Below are 20893 nucleotides of genomic sequence, written 5' to 3'. Positions count from 1 at the left end.
AACCTTTGCAAATAGTTTCTGAATACAAATATTTGGGCTTGTTTATCCAAAATACTATTGGAGATCCCAAATATTTGATAATGTTGCAATCCAAACTTCTATCATTGGTGTCACAAGCTAAAATACTTGTCTATAGATACGGCAAATTCACTCTAAAGCATTTATTTATGTTCTACGAACAAAAAGTGATTGCTAGTCTCCTATATGGCACTGAGTCAAAACTTTACGTAAATTATCAATTATGGAATAAACTCGAAGCTGCTTTCTGGAAAAAGGCGCTACATTTACCCAATTGTGTGCCTTTGCCTATACTATGTTTTGGATTGGGTATCAACTCTCTAGCGAGTAGAGTTAAATGGAGAATGTGTGCCTTTTTCTGAAAATGGTTGATGGGTGTGACAAACAATAACATTTTGAGCACAGATGCCCACTATTTGACCACCTCTGTTCTATACTTCCCTGCAAAATGGCGAACTTTTGTTCTAAAAATTCTTGTGGAGGCAAATATCTCCTTACAGTTCTTAATTGATAGCCCAACCAGTGCTAAGAAACTCTTATCAATGGGCTTTGATTAAGAACTATGAGCTCTGCATTAATTACAGAGACTTTATTTCCAGAATTTTTGGTAATAAGCGAATGGGTCAAGTGGCAAGTTATTTCATGAAATGCCCCTCAGCAAAAATCAGAAATCAATATTTGCGTATAAGGTTGAACTTATGGCCTACGAGAGAGCTGCTAGTGAGGCGCCAAATTGTTTCTGCTGACTTAAATTTTTGTCGATTTTGTGAAATACTCTCTGCAAGGGAAACATTACAACATGTGATCGTATCGTGCCCTAAATTGAAAGATATCAGAAACAAATACTTTTCAAACTTGTTAGACATTCATATGGAAAGGAATGAAATTGAGACTTGGAGCATTTTATTTAATAGTCCGAGGTTTGCGGTAATTAAAGCCCTGGTACTATTTCTTGAAAATATTTTACCAACTAAAGTAGAACTGAGCCAATTTACAAAATTTGTTGTTATTAAATGACAATATGAGTTTAGAATTAAGATGTTCTTATCTGTTCATATCAGTTTTTTTATCTTTTGGCTGAGCTCCTGTATTTTAGTGACTTTATCTTCTTTTATTTTACTTTCTTTCTTTCCTTTTGCTCCTTTATGTCTCATTAAGTTTTTTATGTGAAATTGTAAGTGAACTTGTGTCAAAAATTTTAATTGAAATGAATCTTAATTTTATGTTTATATTTATGTAATTTTGAAAAGTTGATTGATTTCAGCTGTATCAAAATAAAAAAAATAAAAATAAAAAAAACAAGTGTGCGGATCAGATCTGCTGTCCTCTTCGGGCTGGTTCTTGGAGACTACATTCTATCTGAATCCTATTGTGGGTCAGGAAGGAAGAGACCTTACCTTGGGATACGCTGCTGAAGGCTTACTTCTAGGACTTGGTTCTACATATCATCGCCAGGGTTTTTTGGTGCCATCGGCTTTTTCCCTGGATTGAGGCTGGCTCCATGGGGTTCCCTTTGGCATGGGTTACACACCCAGTCAAGATGGCCACCTGCGGAGCAAGGCCTTATTTACACGAGAAGGAGAAGAAGTCTAAAGATAAGAAACCAAGGGAAGTAAGAAGATCCCGGCAAAAGGAATCCTCAGGGACCCAGAACAATTCTACAGAAGGAGGTGAGAAGGGGTCTCGGGAGGGCACACCTGATCAGCCTAGACAGGACAGACACGTCTGTTGTAACTACTGCTTGCACCGCCGATCGTGGAGGGGTTTTCGCTTTAACAGATTCTCCTTGGTCCACGAACGAAGCGCTTTAGTGTTGGCGAAATGACCAATAGATTGTCCCACTGCTCGCTTGCCTGAGAGCACTGTTTCGCCAAGCACTCCTGCAATGGGCGCACACGCAAATGTGCGTGTAGGACCAGGTACATGCAAGATGCCATCATGCCGACCAAACGCATATCTATGCGTATGCTTATCTGGTGACCGGCTTGATAATGTGGTATTTGCAGTAACATGTTTTGGATTCTTCCTTTGACAGAAACACTAGCCCTTTTTCCGGGTTAATGACCGCTCCTATTAACTGTTTGGTCTTGTTTGGTACAAGGCTTTATTTTTTCTCATTTATTGAGAAACCCAATTGAAAAAGAAGGTTTATTGTTCTTTGTGTATTTTTCCTGCAAATTTGGGGTGCCTCCCCTGTGATCAGCCAGTTGTCCAGGTAGGGATACAGTGGGTTTGCTTCCCTGCGCAGGTGCGCTGGCACCACCAGCAGTACCTTGGTGAATACCCTTGGAGTGGATGCTATTCCGAAGGGTAGCACCTGGAATTGGTAGTGCTGGTTTGCCATCTTGAAACGCAAGAATCTTCTGTGCGCTGGGAACATTGAAATATGAAAATAGGCATCATTCATATTCAAGGTTCCCATGTAGTCCGCCCGCTTTAGCAGTTGGATTACTTCTTGTAGCGCTGTCATGCAGAAATGTTGTGGCTTTCCATAGGTGTTTGCAGGGCGCAGGTCTAATACTGGGCGCATTGTTCGATCTTTTTTGGCACAAGGAAGTAGGTTGAATAGATACCCTTGTTTACCTGGTTCACAGGGACGATTTCGATGACGTCCTTGAGCAGCAGTGTTGCAACCTCTTCTAGAAGGATGCGTTGCTCCTCCTTCGTGGTTGGTTTTTGACGCAGGGGATGGTTTGAGGGTTGCTATAGTAACTGCACGCAATAGCCACCCTCCACAGATGAGCACCCACTTGTCCAAGGAGATTCCCTCCCATGCATGGGTGAAGTGTGTTATACGCCCTCCTACTGGAGAGGCATGGGAGGGGACCTGAAGCGGGTGGGCATTGATTCAGAGGTGTTGCTCCACCTCTGGAAGTGGAGGACCTCCCGCGGCGGCGCGATCTACGCTGGCCTCTTTGGAAGCCTTGAGAGGCTTGTCCCCGATTGGAACCCCAAGATGAGCTTTGATTTTGGCTACATCCGCCACCTCTTTGTGAGTTCTGCCCTCGAAAGCAACGAAAAATTGTTTCCGCCTCTTTGGCATGGTGGTTTATTAGTGAGCTAGCCTAGTAATTTAAGAGTGTCATGTTCTTCGTTGGCAGATTTGAATGCATCCTCAACGGCTACATAGTACATTCGGTTCGAGAGGCATGTTGAGGAGTGTTGCCTGCATTTCCAGTTCAAATCCTGATTGGCTTAGCCATGCGTGGCATTTTAAGAGTGTCCCCATAGAAATTATTCTGCCCGCATTGTCTGCGGTATCCAAGTAATTTTTCAGGATGCAGTTTGACACTGCCTTTTTTGACACTGCTTTTCCTTCCGCTACTGCGATTTTAGAGGTTCTGGAGCCAAAGCCATTAGGATAGCAATCTCCTCCCACTTGTGGCTGTTGCCAATAAAGTGGTGGTGTTGGCAATCATTGTTTGAAAAGCTGCTGAGGTGGCCACTTTTCTGCCGAGAGTGTAAGGTTTTTTGGTTTCCTTATCGGGGGGAGGGGGGTGCTTCCGATGAGGCTAGAGGTGTTCCTGCCCTTTTCAGAGTTGTGGTTACTACTAGTGAGTCTGGTCTTAATTGGCCCCTAATGTATAGTGGGTCTGTGGGTGCAGGCTGGAACACCTTTTCAATACGTGGGTTCACGGCCTGCGTTTGGTTTGGAGTCTCTAGAGAGGGTTGGCTTCTTCTTTGAACTGACTAAAAAATAGGTATAAATTGGGTAACAGCTTTCCTGTCCTGCAAAATCATTGTCTAATTGGGTCTCCTGTGTCTGAATTTGGAAATGCTCGGCTGCTCTTATGAGCATATCGTTATACTGAAGTTGGTTGTCCACCAGTGAATCTGCCACCGGTGGGTCTAGGTTAACAGCACAGGGTAAGTTATACACATCCTCTTCACCTTCATCGTAGTATTGGTCTCCCTCCTCTAGTGTTTCAATCTCCTCAGAGACTGTATTTGGATCATAGAGATCAATTTGGACTGGGTCTTGCTAAGGGGTAACTAGAAGGGTGCAAAGACGTGGCACCACTAGTTGGTCGCATGTTTTGTAAGCTTAGCATAACCTGAGGATTTTTCTCCCACATTGTCATCGACTCTCTGTCCTTTGGTATGTGATTAGTGTGGGCTGACATGTGTGCTACTGCCGCCAGGAGCCGTCCTGGTAACAGCACCGCCAGCCTGTCTGGTGGGGTCGGGGGCTAGCACGTGGTAATCAGTCGTTCCCTGTCGCCTTCGTCATCTGAAAAGACGCCGATTCTGCCGTCACTGGATACAACCTCCACATCCATGGCGGCTTTGGCCTGCATGGCATGGTGGGCCCAACGTTTGGTCTTTCGGTCCTTCAATGTTTTCGGTTTGAAGAGCTGACAAGCTCGACAATGGCCCTCGTCGTGGTCCTGTGCAAGACAGAGGTTGCGCACACCCGGTGCTCGTCTTTCCAGGGGAACTTCCTGTTGCAACGGGGCTGAATTTAAATGGTGCGTTTTCCATATTTGGATGGAAGGGCAACTAGGCGAAAATAGAGAGGGTAAAGGGAAATATGCATTCTCTTAGTGGCCCAAGAAATGTCCACCCCCCACTCTCCCTACTTTCTGGGCCGAGGCCCGGTGCGGCCTTCCAAGGCTGAAGGGGTGTTGTCGGGTCAGCTCTTTGTCGACGACGTTCGTCCTTTCCACTGCCGTCGAAGGTCGGTAAATAAAGGATAGAAAGAGTCTAGCTCCAATTACGATAATATAAATGGCGTTGGCCGAAACGGAACCCCGCATTATGGCGTGCGACGATGGCGGAAAAATCAATCTGAGGGACCTTAATGCGTGAAAGACCATGGGTAGAGTGGACGTCACACTAGGGATAGTATTACAGGCACGCCCTGTCGATGTCCATTTTGGAGTTTCGCAAACAACAACTGTAATACTCTGCAGCTTCCACTAGATGTCGGCCTATGCATAGATTGTGATCTAAGCAGATTCCACAAGCCTCAGGAATATATATATATATATATATATATATATATATATATATATATATATATATATATATGGGATACATTACTCACCGTAATCGTATTTCTGATGCTTGTATCTGCTTAGATTCACATGCTGTGCATAGGCCGACATCTAGTGGAAGCTGCGGAGTATTACAGTTTGTTTTTCGAAAGTCGAAAATGGGCGTCGACACAGGCGTGCCAGTAATACTATCCCTAGTGTGACGTCCACTGTACCCAAGATCCCTCACGCGTGTAGGATCCTCAGATTGTATTTTTTCTGACATGAGGAAGCATGAGGAGTAGCGTGAGTACAGATAATCCAAGCAGATAGACAGAAAAGGTAAGACTACAAGCAATCATGCGCCTTCTCTCGGAGGGGAGGAAGGGTGGGTCGCATGTGAATCTAAGCAGATACAAGCATCAGAAATACGATTACGGTGAGTAATGTATCCCTTCTGAGGCTTGTGGAATCTGCTTAGATCACATGCTGTGCATAGATTAGCGAGCAGTACCAGAAGAAGGAGGTGGGATGTGAGAAGGGTCATGAGCAAACAGGTGTCTTAGAACCGCTTGTCCCACTTGTGTATCTGTCTTGGAATGAGTGTCAATGCAGTAATGCTGAGTAAAAGTGTGAATAGAGCTCCAAGTAGCCGCTTTGCAAATGGTGTCGAGGGGAACATTTGCAATGAAAGCCAGAGTGGCACCAATGCCTCTAGTAGAGTGGGCCCTTGGCGTAAAAGGCAGAGTCTTGTCAGAAAGAGAGTAACACAGCTGTATACAGTTGATAATCCACTTCGAGATAGCGCCCTTAGAGACGCGATCCCCCTCTCTGCCTGTAGCTACGGAGACAAACAGTTGATCTGTTTTCCTTAGCGGTCTGGTTTTATTTACATAGTATAGGACCGCCCTACGCACATCTAGGGTGTGTAGTTTCACCTCAGCCGAGCTTTGCGGGTTCTGGAAGAAAGCCGGAAGCTCGATGGACTGGTTTACATGGAACTTGGATATGAATTTAGGTGAGAACCTAGGGTGTGTGCGTAAAACCAGTTTGTCCTTGTGGATAGTAAAGAAAGGATCCTGCACTGACAGAGCCTGAATTTCACTGACCCTTCTTATGGAGGTAATGGCTACTAAGAAGGCCGTTTTATAAGTCAGGTGTTTGAGACTACTTTTATGCATGGGTTCGAATGGGGGTCCCATGAGCTTAGCTAGCACCACGTTGAGGTCCCATCCTGGCGGTGGGTTCGAAATAGGAGGGTGAAGTCTCTTTACTCCTTCCATGAAGGCTTTAACCACTGGTACTTTCCACCACGAGACCTTGTTATGGGATGTGGTGTAAGCCGAGAGGGCTGCCAGGTGTACTTTCAGCGAGTTAAAAACCAACCCTGCATCCAGCAGGTGGAGCATGTATGTCACAACGTTGGAAGGAGTGCAATCAACCGGGTTGATTTGTTTATTCTGGCACCAGATAACGAATCTTTTCCACTTATCAAAGTAACAGTGCCTTGTATTTGGTTTCCTGGACTCCTTTAGAATGTCCATACACCTCTGTGGTAATTTGAGATGTCCAAACTCTATGACTTCAGGAGCCATGCTGCTAGGTTCATAGAGTTGGGTTCCTGATGCACTGTTTGACCCTGTTGCTGGGACAGTAGGTTGTACCAGGCTGGGAGTCTGATGGGTTCGCACACCGCCATCCTGCGTAGGTGTGGAAACCATGGTTGTCTCGCCCACATGGGAGCAACTAGGATGAGCGTCATAGATTCCTTGTTCATCTTGTACACCACCTTCCTGATGAGAGGAGTTGGTGGAAAAGCGTACGCAAACATCCCTGACCAGTTCATCCACAGGGCATTCCCTTGGGAGTCCGGCTGGGGGAACCTGGATGCAAATCCTGGGCATTGTTTGTTTTCGCTTGTGGCGAATAGGTCTATAGTGGGGAAACCCCACTGAGAGAAGAGATCTTCTACTACGTCTCTGTGAAGGACCCATTCGTGTTCTTCTGGGAGGGAGTTTCTGCTTAGAGCATCCGCTAGGGAATTGAGCTCCCCTGGAACATGTTGCGATGACAGGAAGATGTTCCGTCTGAGTGCCCATATCCATATTTTCTGGGCAAGCTTGGACAGATTTGGCGAACGAGTCCCCCCTTGCTTGTTCAGATAGAACATGGCTGTCGTGCTGTCCGTCCTGATCTGCACCGACAAGTTCAGTAGATGGGGCTCGAACGCCCTTAGCGCTCGGAATACTGCCAGAAGCTCTAGCAGATTGATGTGGTTCTTGGCTACTGAGTGAGACCAGAGACCCTGAGCTGTGTGGTGGAGATGGTGAGCTCCCCACCCAGTCAGGCATGCATCTGTAGTCACCACGGCTTGTACTTCGGGATCGTAAAAGGGTTTCCCCTTTGCGAGATTCTCTCTTGTCCACCAGTGTAGGCTCTGTACGAGTGTTGGCGAAACGACCACTAGATCGTCCCAATGACCACTTGCCTGAGACCACTGTTTCGCCAACCATTCCTGCATGGGACGCATGCGCAGACGCGCGTGGGGGACCAGGTAAATGCATGACGCCATCATGCCCAGTAACCGCATAGCTTTGCGTACTGTTATCTGTTGACCTGACTGATAATGCGGAATTTGCAGAAGTATATTCCGAATTCTCTCTTCCGAGGGGAAGGTCAATCCTTTCTGAGTATCTAGGATAGCTCCTAGAAACTGTTTTGAGGTGCTTGGCACCAGGCTTGACTTTTTCTCGTTGATGGAGAAGCCTAATTCGTGGAGGAGGTCGATAGTCCTCTGAATGTTTGACCTGCAAATTCCTGGGGTTTCCCCCGTTATGAGCCAGTCGTCCAGATAAGGGTACACCGGGATTGCTTCCCTGCGTAGGTGTGCAGCCGCCACCGCCAGTACCTTGGTGAATACCCTTGGTGCTGAAGCTATCCCGAAGGGCAGTACCTTGAATTGGTAGTGGCGACTGTCCACCTTGAAGCGCAAGTACTTTTTGTGCGCTGGGAGCATGGAAATATGAAAATAAGCATCTTTCATATCCAAGGTTGCCATGTAATCCCCCTTTTTTAGGAGGGGGATTACCTCTTGTAGCGTGGTCATACGGAATTTTTGGGGCTTGACATATTTGTTGGCAGGCCGTAAGTCCAATACTGGGCGCATTGTCAAATCTTTCTTTGGCACAAGGAAGTAAGTTGAATAGATACCCTTGTTTACCTGGTGTCCTGGGACGAGTTCTATCGCGTCCTTTTCTAGCAGAATGGCGATCTCCTCGAGAAGGATCCTTTGATGCTCTAGGGAGTGCACTCTTTGTCGTGGAGGATGATTCCGGGGACGCTGCAGTAGTTCTATACAATATCCTGCGGATACTGTTGACAGCACCCATCTGTCTGAGGTGATCCCTTCCCAAGCCTGGGTGAAGGTGGAAATGCGTCCCCCTACTGGGGTTGCGTGGCAAGGGACCCTGAACTGAGCGTCACTGTTTTGGTGGAGGCGTGCCACCGCCCTTGTTGGGGCTGCCTCTGCCTCTTCCACGACCTCTCTTGTTACCCCTGCCGTAACTCTGGGTAGACTGCTGGTTGTTATTCCATTGTGTACCTTGTCCCTGGGCATAGCTGCCTCTTTGTGAATTTTGGCCGCGTGGGCGACGAAAATTTGTGATGTGACTTATAATTAGGGTTTCCTGCAGTTAGTTTTTAAACTGTGCTTTCAGAAAACATTGGAATCTTCATTCTTCCCCTAAAAACAATCACAGGCAACGGTTTTCAGTGTATAAAAAATACATTTATTGCTGCATTTAGAACGTGGTGAAAAAGCAAATAAACAGGAAATATAACTTATTTGAAACATTTTTTGAAGAAGAAAACGTATTTATTTTATTAGAAGCATAACATTTGCTCACAATCCTAATTGTATCCAAACTGCCTCAGATTAACTTAATTAACATTAGATAAACCAAGGATTGACTGCAATTGGACAATTTTTAGAGCAGTTCAAAGGTCAACTTTCTTTAGACTTACAGCAAAAACATACCTGGCCTGTATGAATTTACAAATAAAACTCTGCAAAGGGCAATGTGTGCAGTAGAGGAATGAATGGCTGCATGCGGGTAGCCTGCAAAAGATGCACATGCATTTTTGATACAATGATGTTATAGAGCCAGAAGAAATGAAAGGCGACAAAAAAAACAAAACAGAGGCTTTCCTACAGATAAACTGATCCGAGTATAAACCTGAAAATAGCTGTTTTGGGCAAACTGCATTACATCGCAGTGTGTGTGTGGTCTCTCCAGCTCCTCTTATTACCACTCCTCAACGCCAACAATAAAAATTGCAGCAAACGAAAAGTACACAGAAAATTCAGGCACTGGGCATGGAAACGTTATTTTGTTATGGTTTCCGCTGAAAAGTTAACATTTAAACGTGCAGGGTTTCATTGGTTTAAACGTAAATCTAAAAAGCATACATATAATTTCTCTTGAGCCCCAGAGTTTCCAATGTTTCTGTTTTTGACATGTCTTGCTCATGGAACATTCTCGTAATACTGTTTGCTCCTAAAAATGCCAGCTGGCTGGTAGAGAGAAGGACATTCACTTTAGGAGCTCTGGTAGCGCAAAGCAGTTTCAGTGCAGCTTTCTTGCCCCTGTCAAGGTCCTCGGCGAACTGCAAAAAAAAGTCCTTACCACTGAAGTAAATGGCTAAGCCACTCGTCTCACTGGTACCGAAGAGGTTGGTGGGTCTCGGACATGCAAAGCTTCATTTATCCCACCTTAACACTTCCCTGACAGAGGTTTTAACATGACAGGAGCCCAACTAAGGAGGACGAAGGAGAACTGCCTGGCCCATCAGATTTCTAGTATGAATTGCTTTTGCGTTCATTAAAGTTCTGTACATTAGCCATCATTGTGTTCAAGATAACATCTGTGCTAGTCTGATCAAATCTTCTATCCCAGAGAGTTTATATGTTCACAATATGTGTAGTAGTGCCAATGCTGTTTGGATCGTAGACTGGTCTAGGGTTGCTAGCTTGACTAACTTGCGGCTTGCAGAGTTGGGACGCACAACACTGCATCAGACATTGAGCTGTGCTAGATGTACAATTTCTATAAAACTACTAGGGTGTTGTGTGTTATTTTTAGATTGGACTGGAAATAAAACAGAACCCTGGACTAATGAATCCTGATCCACGGATTTCTGAAGGATTAGGAATCACAGAGTACAGGGGACCCGTCAAAGGAGTGCAGGTCAGTTTACATAATTGAAATGAACAAGATCTGCAATGCTTAAACTCAAACACTGGCTGCATTAACCAAAGGGTGGAAACGACAGCACAGAAAGAAGTAGTGGCAGGCAAATTCACAATTGAGAACCAGAGCATGGTAAGCTTTGAAAACAATACCAAAATCGGGCATAGCATGCAAGAAGTGAGCTGCAAGAAAGCCTGTTCCTTATGTCTCGACTGAGGAAGTTTAGACTCTGGTTAGTGAAGTAAAGGGATAGGGAGTATATTATCTGGTATCCTTTTTTTCTTTATCACATGTTTAAGGTGGCAGAGAAAAATGCTTAAGACCCGTACAGTGGTAGACAGCACCAACAAGCCTAAACTCAGGGTGACTGGACCAATGTGGGCATGTGACCACATTAGAAGGTAACAAAAGGAAATAAGCGTACAATTCAAACAGTCTCCACAAATGAAAACCTCCACTTGGCCATTGTTCAATCTAGCTCAATGAAGTTATCTGGTGTCTTTATTAGTATTTGGCATGTGAGAATACCTGTTGCGACAGTCTTCAGGCCTATACAGACCTTTTAGCACAGTGGTACCATACCTTGTTCCCATTGTTATACATGGCCAGCATGCAGAGGACATGGAAATCGTGACCACACTGCTTCAGCTTTCCTACAGCGTGGGGCTGGATGGTCTTGCTCTCCAGCGCATCTCCATATCCAGAGGGAGACCCCAACTTCTCCATGCAGATGATGCAGTCCTACAAGAAAAGAATATACACCGTCAGGTAGGGTGACAGAGGGGCAACTCACAGTTCACAACAATAACATTACTACTACTGACAGATTCTATTGCTCAAACAGATAAAATTGTCTCTTGGATCTTAAATAACAGATCTCATTATTATACCACGTACTAGCACTAATGAATGAATCCTAACTTAACAACTTCATTATTTGGTCAGTGATTATATGTGTTTCCGCGTATATGGGATACATTACTCACCGTAATTGTATTTCTGATGCTTGTATCTGCTTAGATTAACATGCTGTGCATAGGCCGACGAAGCCGCAGAGTATTACAGTTGTTGTTTTCGAAATTCGAAAAGGTGCGTCGACAGGGCATGCCAGTAATAATATCCCTAGTGTGACGTTCACTGTACCCATGGTCCTTCACATGTCAAGGTCCCTCAGATTGTTATTTTTCTGACATGAGGTAGCATGAAGTGTTGCGTGAGTGGAGATGTATCCAAGCAGATATGTATTAGACAAGCTCATAAGCATCCATGCGCCTTCTCTCCGAGGGGAGGAAGGATGGGCGCGTGTGAATCCAAGCAGACAAGCATCAGAAATACGATTACGGTGAGTAATGTATCCCTTCTTAAGCTTGTGGAATCTGCTTAAATCACACGCTGTGCATAGATTAGCGAGAAGTGTTAGGAGAAGGTGGTGGGCCGTGAGACGGTTCATTGGCGAACAGATGTCTTAGAACCGCTTGTCCCACCTGTGTATCTGTCTTGGAATGAGTGTCAATGCAGTAGTGCTGAGTGAAAGTGTGCACTGAGCTCCATGTAGCTGCTTTGCAAATGCTGTCTAAGGGTACATTTTCAATTAATGTCAGAGTAGCTCCTGTGCTCCTTGTAGAGTGAGCTCTTGGCGTGAAAGGCAGTGTCTTGTCTGACGGGGAATAGCACAGTTGAATGCACCAGACTATCCATCTGGAGATGGCATTCTTGGAAATGCGATCCCCTTCTCTGCCTGGGGCTACAGAGACAAACAGTTGGTCTGTTTTCCTTAGCGGTTTGGTCTTGCTTACATCAAGTGTGTGGAGATTTACCTCAGGTGAGCTCTTTGGGTTCTGAAAGAAGGTCTGGGGCTCAATGGACTGGTTCACATGAAATTTAGAGATGAACTTAGGGGAGAACCTAGGATGCGTACGTAAATCCAGTTTGTCCTCGTGTATGACAATGAAAGGATCCTGCACTGACAATGCTTGCAATTCACTAAGTCTTCTTATGGCAGTAATAGCCACTAAGAAGGCAGTCTTGTAAGTCAGGCGTTTAAGACTTGATTTATGCATCGGCTCGAATGGAGGTGCCATGAGCTTAGCAAGTACTACATTGTGATTCCATCCTGGTGGCGGGTTTCAGATTGGAGGGTGGAGTCTTTTTACTCCCTCCAGGAATGCCTTGATGACGGGTACCTTCCACCATGAGACCTTGTTGTGGGAGGTGGTGTAGGCAGATAAGGCCATCAGGTAGACCTTTAAAGAGTCGAATACTAACCCTGAGTCTAGCAAGTGGAGCACATCATTTAGAATGTGTGATGGGGTACATTCTATGGGGTTAATTTCTTTAGACTGGCACCAAATCACAAATCTCCTCCACTTGTCAAAGTAACAATGTCTAGTGTTAGGCTTTCGTGCTTCCTTTAGGATATCCATACACCTTTGTGATAGGTTAAGATGTCCGAACTCTACGGCTTCAGAAGCCATGCTGCTAAGTTCATTGGATGAGGTTGAGGGTGCACTGTTAGTCCCCCGTGTTGAGTGAGCAGATTGTTCATGCACAGGAGCTTGATCGGATTGCACATCGTCAGTTTGTGCAGATGTGGATACGAAGGTTGTCTTGCCCACATAGGAGCAACTAGGATGAGCGTCACCTGTTTCTTGTGGATCTTGTTCACCACCCTGTTCATGAGAGGAGTTGGGGGAAATGCGTAAGCAAATTTCCCTGACCAGTTCATCCAGAGGGCTTTCCCCTTGGAGCCTGGTTGGGTGAATCTGGACACGAAGTCTGGGCATTGGCTGTTTTCACTTGTAGCAAACAAGTTTATTGTGGGCAAATCCCATTGAGAGAAGAGTTGCTCTACGACGCTTGAGTCTAGTTGCCACTCGTGTTCCTCTGGCAGGGGATCTCTGCTCAGCGAGTCTGCCTGAGAGTTGAGTTCCCCTGGAACATGCTGTGATGATAGGAATATTTTCTGTTTGAGTACCCATTTCCAAATTTGTTGTGCTAGCTTGGACAGATCTGGAGAACATGTGTCCCCTTGTTTGTTGATGTAAAACATTACTGTAGTGCTTTCTATGAGGACTTGCACTGCCTGGTTCTTCAGGTGTATCTCGAATGTCTGAAGGGCTTTGAACACCGCTTGTAGTTCCAGTAGATTGATGTGGTTCTGCTCCGTAGCATGAGTCCACAGACCTTGAGCTGTGTGATTAAGGTAATGAGCCCCACACCCAGCGAGTGAAGTGTCTGTTGTGCCAATCGCTTGCACTTCCGGATCGTGGAAGGGTTTTCCTCTTCAACAGATTTACTCTTGTCCACCAGCAAAGGTTCTGTACTAGTGTTGGCGAAACAACCACTAGATCGTCCCACTGACCGCTTGCCTGAGACCACTGTTTCGCCAACCACTCCTGCATGTGTTGCATGCGCAGGTGTGCATGTGGTACTAGGTAAATGCAAGAAACGCATAGCTTTGCGTACGCTTATCTGGCAGCCGGCTTGATAATGTGGTATTTGCAGTAGCATGCTTTGGACTCTTTCCTCTGATGGAAAGACCAACCCCTCTTCTGAGTTTATTACAGTTCCTACAAACTGTTTTGTTGTGCTTGGCACAAGGCTTGATTTTTTCTCATTTATTGTGAAGCTCAATTGAAAGAGAAGGTTGATAGTTCTCTGAATGTTTTGCCTGCAAACTTGGGGAGTCTGCCCTGTAATCAGCTAATTGTCCAGGTAAGGGTATACTGGGATCGCCTCCCTGGTCAGGTGCGCTGCCACTACCGCCAGTACCTTTGTGAATACCCTTGGTGTGGGTGCTATTCCAAAGGGTAGCACTTTGAATTGGTAGTGCTGGTTTCCTATCTTGAACCGGAAGAATCTTCTTTGCGTTGGGCACATTGAAATATGAAAATAAACATCTTTCATATCCAATGTTGCCATGTAATCCCCCCGCTTTAGCAGAGGGATGACTTCTTGTAGCGTGGACATGCAGAACTTTTGTGGCTTGACAGATTTGTTTTTTGCAGGGTGCAAGTCTAATACTGGGTGCATTGTTAGATCTTTCTTTGGCACAAGGAAGTAGGTTGAATAAATACCGTTGTTTACCTAGTTGGCCGTGGTGACTTCTATGGCGTCCTTTTGGAGCAGCGTGGCGATTTCCTCGAGGAGGATGCGTTGGTCTTCTTTGGAGTGAGTTTTCTGGTGCGGTGGATGGTTCCGGGGTCGCTCGAGGAGCGCAACACTATAACCGCCCACTACGGTGGACAGCACCCATTTGTCTGAGGTGATTCCCCCCCCATGCTTGGTTGATGTTTGAAATACGCCCTCCTACTAGAGCATGGGAGGGCACCTGGAGCAGGTAGTCACTGTTTTGGAGATGTGTTAGCACCTCTGGAGGAGGAGCCCTTCCCCCGGCCGCGAGATCTGTGCAGTCCCCTCTGGTAACTTTGAGGGGCTTGGCCTTGATTCTTACCCAGGATGTTCCTTGATTTTGAATGTAGCTTGAACCACGCTAGGAATTTTGTCCGTGCGAGCGACGAGAATTACCATTACCCCTCTAGCCAGTGGGTTTATAGGTTAGTTGGCTGAAAGATAACAGTGTATCATATTCTTCTTTACCAGTCTTTAAGGCGTCTTCAACTGCCTTTCCAAAGAGTACGTTAGGCTGGATGGGCATATTGATAAGTGTGGCTTGCCTCTCCTGCTTGAAGCCGGATTGGCGTAACCAAGCGTGACGCTTAATAATGGTTCCCTCTGCAATAATCCTCCTCGTATTGTTTGCGGCGTTAAGATTAGTCTTCAACATGCAGCTAGAAACTGCCCTGAATTCTGCTGCCACAAGTGCTAATTGTGACCTAAGGGGTTCAGGGGCCGATGACAACAAGGCTGAAACCTCATCCCATTTATGGCAGTCATAACTTGCTAAAAGAATGGAGTTATTAGCTATTCTAGCTTGAAAGGCAGCCGAAGAGGCCACTTTCCTGCCCCCCGGGGTATACAGCTTCTTACTCTCCTTGTCTGGAGGAGCTTCAGAGGAGGCTAGGGGTGTCCCTGCTTTTTTCCTTGGTGTTGTAACAACGAGAGTCAGGCTTAAACTGTCCCCTTATATATATAGAGGGTCGGATGGGGCAGCTTTGAAGAGCTTCTCAATGCGGGGGTTAACAGCCAGCGTCTGATTAGGTGTTTCCAGCGAGGGTTGCATCTTTCGCTGAACAGACCGCAGGAGGGGAATGAATTGAGAGACAGCCTTTTTGTCTCCTAAGATATCGTCAACAAAATCGCCGTCTTGTTGCGTTTCCTGTGTTGCTATGTGGAAATGGCCAACCGCCTTGACTAGCATTGGTTATCTATGGGTGAATCTGTTACAGGAGGATCCTGACTGGAGAGACATTATAAGTTACTCACCGTAGTGACTAAGATACTGTTAGTCCCCTTTCCTCCATACTGCATGGGCGTCCGTCGCGAGGGACTGGAGACGGAACCTATTTCACCAGAAAAATCTTCTTTCCCTCTAAATTTAGAGGCATGGCCCTGGGAGCATGCGCTGCCCTGACTCTGCCCTCTGAGCCACACCTCAGTCCCCAAAGACGCGTCAACAATAGATTTACCATTGCCTAATGACACCAGATTATTAGGGGGGAGGACGGCGGGACGTATCGAGGAAAGGGGACTATGGACTAAGAGTACGTTAGTCACTACGGTGAGTAACTTATAATTACTCTTACGTCCCATCCCCTTTCCTCCATACTGCATGGGCGATTACAATTGAATGAAGCCCCAGGGTGGAGAGGAGACCATCCTTAAGCAAACAGGTTCCGGAGAACCACCTGTCCGAAAGCCGCATCTGACCTGGAGCCGGCATCCAAACAGTAATGCTTGCAGAAGGCTGATGGTTTGGCCCATGTGGCCGCCCTGCTTATGACCTGCCAGGGGACATGGCGCTGAAAGGCGATGGCCGTTGCCTTGGCCCTAACCGCGTGGGCATGCATGTTCGCCGGAAGGGGTCTATGCAGGCCCTCGTACGCTTCCTTGATGGCCGAGACCATCCAGCGGGAAATGGAGGCATTGGAAGCCTGATAGCCAGGCCTGGCGCCTCCAAAAGTGATGAATAGGGCATCTGACTTGCAGAAGCCCTTGGTCCAGTCCACGTAGAATTTCAGAGCACGCCTGACATCTAGGCAGTGCAGAACTCTGAGGCTCGTCCTTCAAGTCCGCAAAGAATGTAGGAAGGACAATCTCCTCATTTAAGTGAAAGGCTGATGGCACTTTAGGTAGAAATGCCAGATGGGTCCGCAGGACCACCTTATCCTTGTGAAAGGTAGTGTATGGCTCTGAGGCGACTAGGCCTGGATCTCACTGAACCTGCGCGCCAAGGTGAGGCTGACTAGCAGGGCTGTCATGATGGTGACTAGCCTGATGTCCACCGACGCCATAGGCACAAATGGCTTGTGCACGAGGGCGCCCAAGACTAGGCTCAAATCCCACACAGGGTGTAGCTTCCTGATGGGCGGGTAAAGTTTAGCGAGTCCGGCCAAATGTCTCCTGACGATCGGGTTGGAAGAGGAGAGGACCCCTTCCTCCATATTCCTGTAGGCCCCAATGGCTGAGAGGTATGTGCGGCAGGTGCCCACCTGCATGCCAGAGTTGGCGAAGTGCACTGAGAATGTCAGCACGTCGTCCAATGAACAAGCCAGCGGGTCGATATCTTTGGAGTGTGCCCAGTGGCAGAACCTGGTCCATTTACTTTTATACTGAGCTCTCGTAGCCTTGCTCCTAGCCCCCTGTATGATTTCCAGATTGTCTTGGGATAGGTTGAGGTGGCGGAGCGTCACTTGCTCAGGAACCATGCTGTGAGGGCCCGCTTCTAAGGGGCGGGGTGGACGACCTTGCCCCCCTGCTGTGTCAGATGATGTGCTGGGCCCGTCGGGAGGTGGATTGGAGGGACCTTTGAGAGGCTGAGCAGCTCCGAGAATCATGGCCTGGCTGGCCACCACAGAGCTATCATTGAGCTGGTGAGACTCGAACTTGCGAATCACTCTGTGAATCATTGAAGTGGGCGGGAAGGCGTATGCGGACATGCCGTTCCACTGGATCTATAAGGTGTCGCCCAGGGAGCCTAGGCCCTGCCAGGAGGCTAACTCGGAGCACTTCTTGTTGTGCCTGGTGGCAAAGAGATCCACCTGGGGGAGGCCCCCTCTGTGGAAGATCTCCTGTGCAACAAGTTTGTTCAGCTGCCACTCGTAGTTGTCTGCTGCCAACCTGCTGAGCTTGTCCGCTTCCAGGTTGGATTCCCCCAGAAGGTGGACTGCCGTGAGGAAACTCTCGTTCTCCAAGGCCCATTCCCACATGTTGATCGCCAGTCTGCACTGGGAGGAGGACCTGGCCCCCCCGCCCTCGCTTGTTGATGTAGTACATACTTGTCGAGTTGTCTGTCTGGATGAGGACAACCCTTCCCTTGAGATGTTGGAGGAAGGCTCTGAGCGCTAACCAGATGGCGTTCAGTTCCAGCCAATTGATGTGGTATGCTTGTTCTTGATGGGTCGACGTGCTGTGGACCGAGAGGTCCTCCAGGGTGGCACCCCAGCCCTCTAGGGAGGAGTCTGTACTTATCGTCACCTGCGGGATGGGGGCCTGAAGGGCTAGCACACCCGCAGGTTGCAGTCCCTGGACCACCATGTGAGGTCCGAGGGGAGAGATATGGGGATCTTGATAATTTCGGCCTGAGAGCCCCTCTCCTGGTTCCATGACGCTGGGAAGTGGAGTTGGACCCTCCTCATCCTGAGTCTTGTGTGGGGGAAGGCTAACAGTACTGCTGCAAACAGGCCCAGTAGATGCTGGTACCACCAAGCCGAAGTAGCACCTCAGATGAGGAAGTGGGACGTGGCCCTCCTGATGGCTGCGATATTGTCCTCCAAGGGGAAGACCCTCTCAGAGCGCGCGTCCCAGATGAGGCCCAGGAAGATCAACGACTGTGTGGGTTGCAGTTGTGACTTCTTGAGATTGAGCGAAAATCCCAGGTCGTGTAGCGTGTTCATCAGTGCATGGGAGGAGTGGTTAACTGCTTCTTGAGATGTAGCCCTGACGAGCCAGTTGTCTAGGTAGGGGTATATATGGAGGCCATGAGCCCGGAGGAGGGCTGCCACCACATTCATGAGTCTGGTAAAGACCCTGGTGGCCGAGTTGAGGCCAAAAGGGAGTACCTTGTACTGAAAATGGCAGCCCATGATCCTGAACCGGAGGAAAGAATGATGGGGTTTCCAGATCGGGAGGTGCAGATAGGCGTCCTTCAGATCCAGGGAGCACATCCAGCCCCCCCTGCATAATGTCTCTGCAATCAAAGCTGGTGTCACCATCTTGAACCTCTGGAGAGGTAAGGAGAGGTTGAGGGTGGAAAGGTCCAGTGCAACTCTCAGGCCCGCCTGGTTCTTTTTCTGAATGGCGAAGATCCTGGAGTAGAAGCCCGATCCTCGCTGGGAGGCTGGGACTTTCTCCACGGCCTGGCTCGGGATGAGCAACCGAATCTCTGCCAAAAGAGTTGCTGTCTCAACTTGCATAAGAGGAGGAGAGGAGGGAGGGGAGGCAGGAATAGGTATACGGTACCCCGAGGATACTGACAGGATCCAGGAGTCTGCAAAGTTCTGTCGCCAAAAGTGTGTGTGAAAAGCAAGCCTGCCCCACACTGGCGACACGTGGGCCCGAGTGGGTCTGTCAGGACCGCTTACCCTCGGAGGCAGAGGCGTAGGAGGGGGACTGGAAAAAACACTTGCCCCCCCATCTGCCCCCCCCCCCTTTGATTCTTGTGCTGACTAGGGGTTGGTGAGCGTTCCGGCTGTCTAGACCTCCGTTCCTGGAAGCCGCGGAAGCCTCCAGAGGAGCGACCCTTATCCGTGCGTTGCTGAGACTGGGAGTACACTTTGGGCGTGGTCTTTGTCCTTCTCCAGCTCTTCGTCTGTGCTGGAGTGAAAGAGGTCACTGCCCTCGAAGGGCAGGTCTAGAATACGTTCCTGGACATCTGGGTTGAACTTGGTTGCCCGGAGCCAGGCCATCCATCTCATGTCCGTGGCAATACAGATGGCACGTCCAGAGGTATCAATGTGTGCCAGAGTGGACTCCCATGATATCCTGAGCCACAAGCTTGGCTGCGGCTAGCCCCGCCTTGAATCTTGATTGGCTGTGGGTGGGGAGTTCCGGGAGGAAGTCAGCATTTCCTGCCATAATCTCTGGTTAGCGGCTGCCAGCATGGCATCTGCGTTGGCCTGTCGCAGGTGCAAGGAAGCATTGGAATACAGCTTCTTACCGTATGCCTCCAAGGTTTTCTCCTCCTTGCCTAACCGCGCCGTCAATGACGAAGACGAGGACGACTGAGGCTTGGAGTACAGTGATGCTGCAGCGATCACCGAGGAGTGTGGCTGAGGATGGGAGGAGAGAAGAATGTCTCCCCCTCCATCTGCCTGTACTTGGCGTCCAGGCGGCGGTTGACTGGCTGGACAGCGTGAGGTTTGAGCCAACCCTTCTTGGCGAGCGAGACTACATCGGTTTGCAGTGGAATCCCTGTTCTGGCGGAAGGGCACCTCGTGAGGACTTCAGCGAGGATGCCCTCTGCCGACTGTTCTTCCTGGGGCTGGGGGAGGCCCAGGTATTCCGCCAGGTCCGAGATACGTTCGTGGAAGGCCCTGGCTGATGATGGCATGTCAGGATCCTCCTCCTCATCAGTATCTTGAGGGTCTGGGGGATCCTGTGAAGGAGAAGGAGTATCCGGAGCCGGAGTCTGGGGAACAGGGACCGCGGCCGGATGCTGAGGAAGAGGAGGCTGGTATGGAACTGCCTGCGGAGTAGGCTGAAGAGCGGGAGGAGGCGGCTGCGCTGGGGCCAAGGGCATTAGCAGAGGCATCTGTGGTGCAGCTAGCATAGCGGGAAGGACTTCCCTAACTGCGTCCTTGATCATAGCCCCCATATCTGGAGACTTCATGAGGCAGAGGAACCTCTCAAAGATCTGGTCCTCGCTGGCAGAAGAGGAGGAGGGCACTGACGGGGTAGCGAGAGGCAGCTGAGGCCTCTGCCGACCCTGTATGTACGGACGCAAGATAAAACAACCCTGCTCATAAGAAGGATAGGCCGTAGGCCATGTAACTGTTTGATGCCAGTCCCACCTCGATACTCATTCTTCGCCGAAGTCCTGCAGAGGCGTCAAACGGGTGTCCTTTTCTGGCACGTCAGCCATTTTGTTGAGCTGCCTACCACGTGGCTGCAACATGTTGCTCAGCTCGTTGGTGCAAGCCTCTGCCCAGTTTCTAATGTGAGCGGCGGGAGACTTGCCCTGTTCCTCGGGCCCCTGCCCGGTAGATGTATCCACCTCATTCCGGGGGTCTTTAAAGCTGCATTCAGGCGCCCCCTCGGACGTGCTGCCGGTAACAGGGCGTTGTCCCTCAGCCATGATGCAGGTACAAGGGCAGAGCCCCTCGAACGCAAGCCCGGTAATAGAGCCTAGCGGCCCTCAACCTTACCACCGGGAGGATCCAAGGGCCAGTAGCTGTAACAGCCTTGGTGCGTGTGTTGGTATAAGGACCAGAACGGTCCCTCCCGCATAGGAGAGTCCCTGGGAAGGAGTCTCCCTTGCGAGGTGCAGATGAAAATATAGGCCCTGCCTCAGGCCTGGACCGATGTCTCAAG

At 48.5% G+C, this 20893-nt stretch overlaps 1 protein-coding gene across 2 annotated transcripts in view; it reads right to left on the bottom strand.

Moving 5' to 3' along the window:
- DTX2 (deltex E3 ubiquitin ligase 2) overlaps positions 1-20893 on the bottom strand; it is a 1122618-nt gene that overhangs the window by 234461 nt on the left and 867264 nt on the right. For both annotated transcript variants that reach the window (XM_069614954.1, XM_069614953.1), the window contains one exon: positions 10826-10984. In XM_069614954.1, coding sequence (XP_069471055.1) covers positions 10826-10984 — 159 coding nt within the window. The remainder of the gene's footprint in view (positions 1-10825; positions 10985-20893) is intronic.

This window comes from Ambystoma mexicanum, chromosome 9 (assembly GCF_040938575.1).
Source record: "Ambystoma mexicanum isolate Mex_15411 chromosome 9, UKY_AmexF1_1, whole genome shotgun sequence".
Taxonomy (NCBI): domain Eukaryota; kingdom Metazoa; phylum Chordata; class Amphibia; order Caudata; family Ambystomatidae; genus Ambystoma; species Ambystoma mexicanum.
The sequence above is the reverse complement of the archived record's forward strand: the minus strand, read 5'-3'. Positions and strand labels throughout refer to the sequence as shown.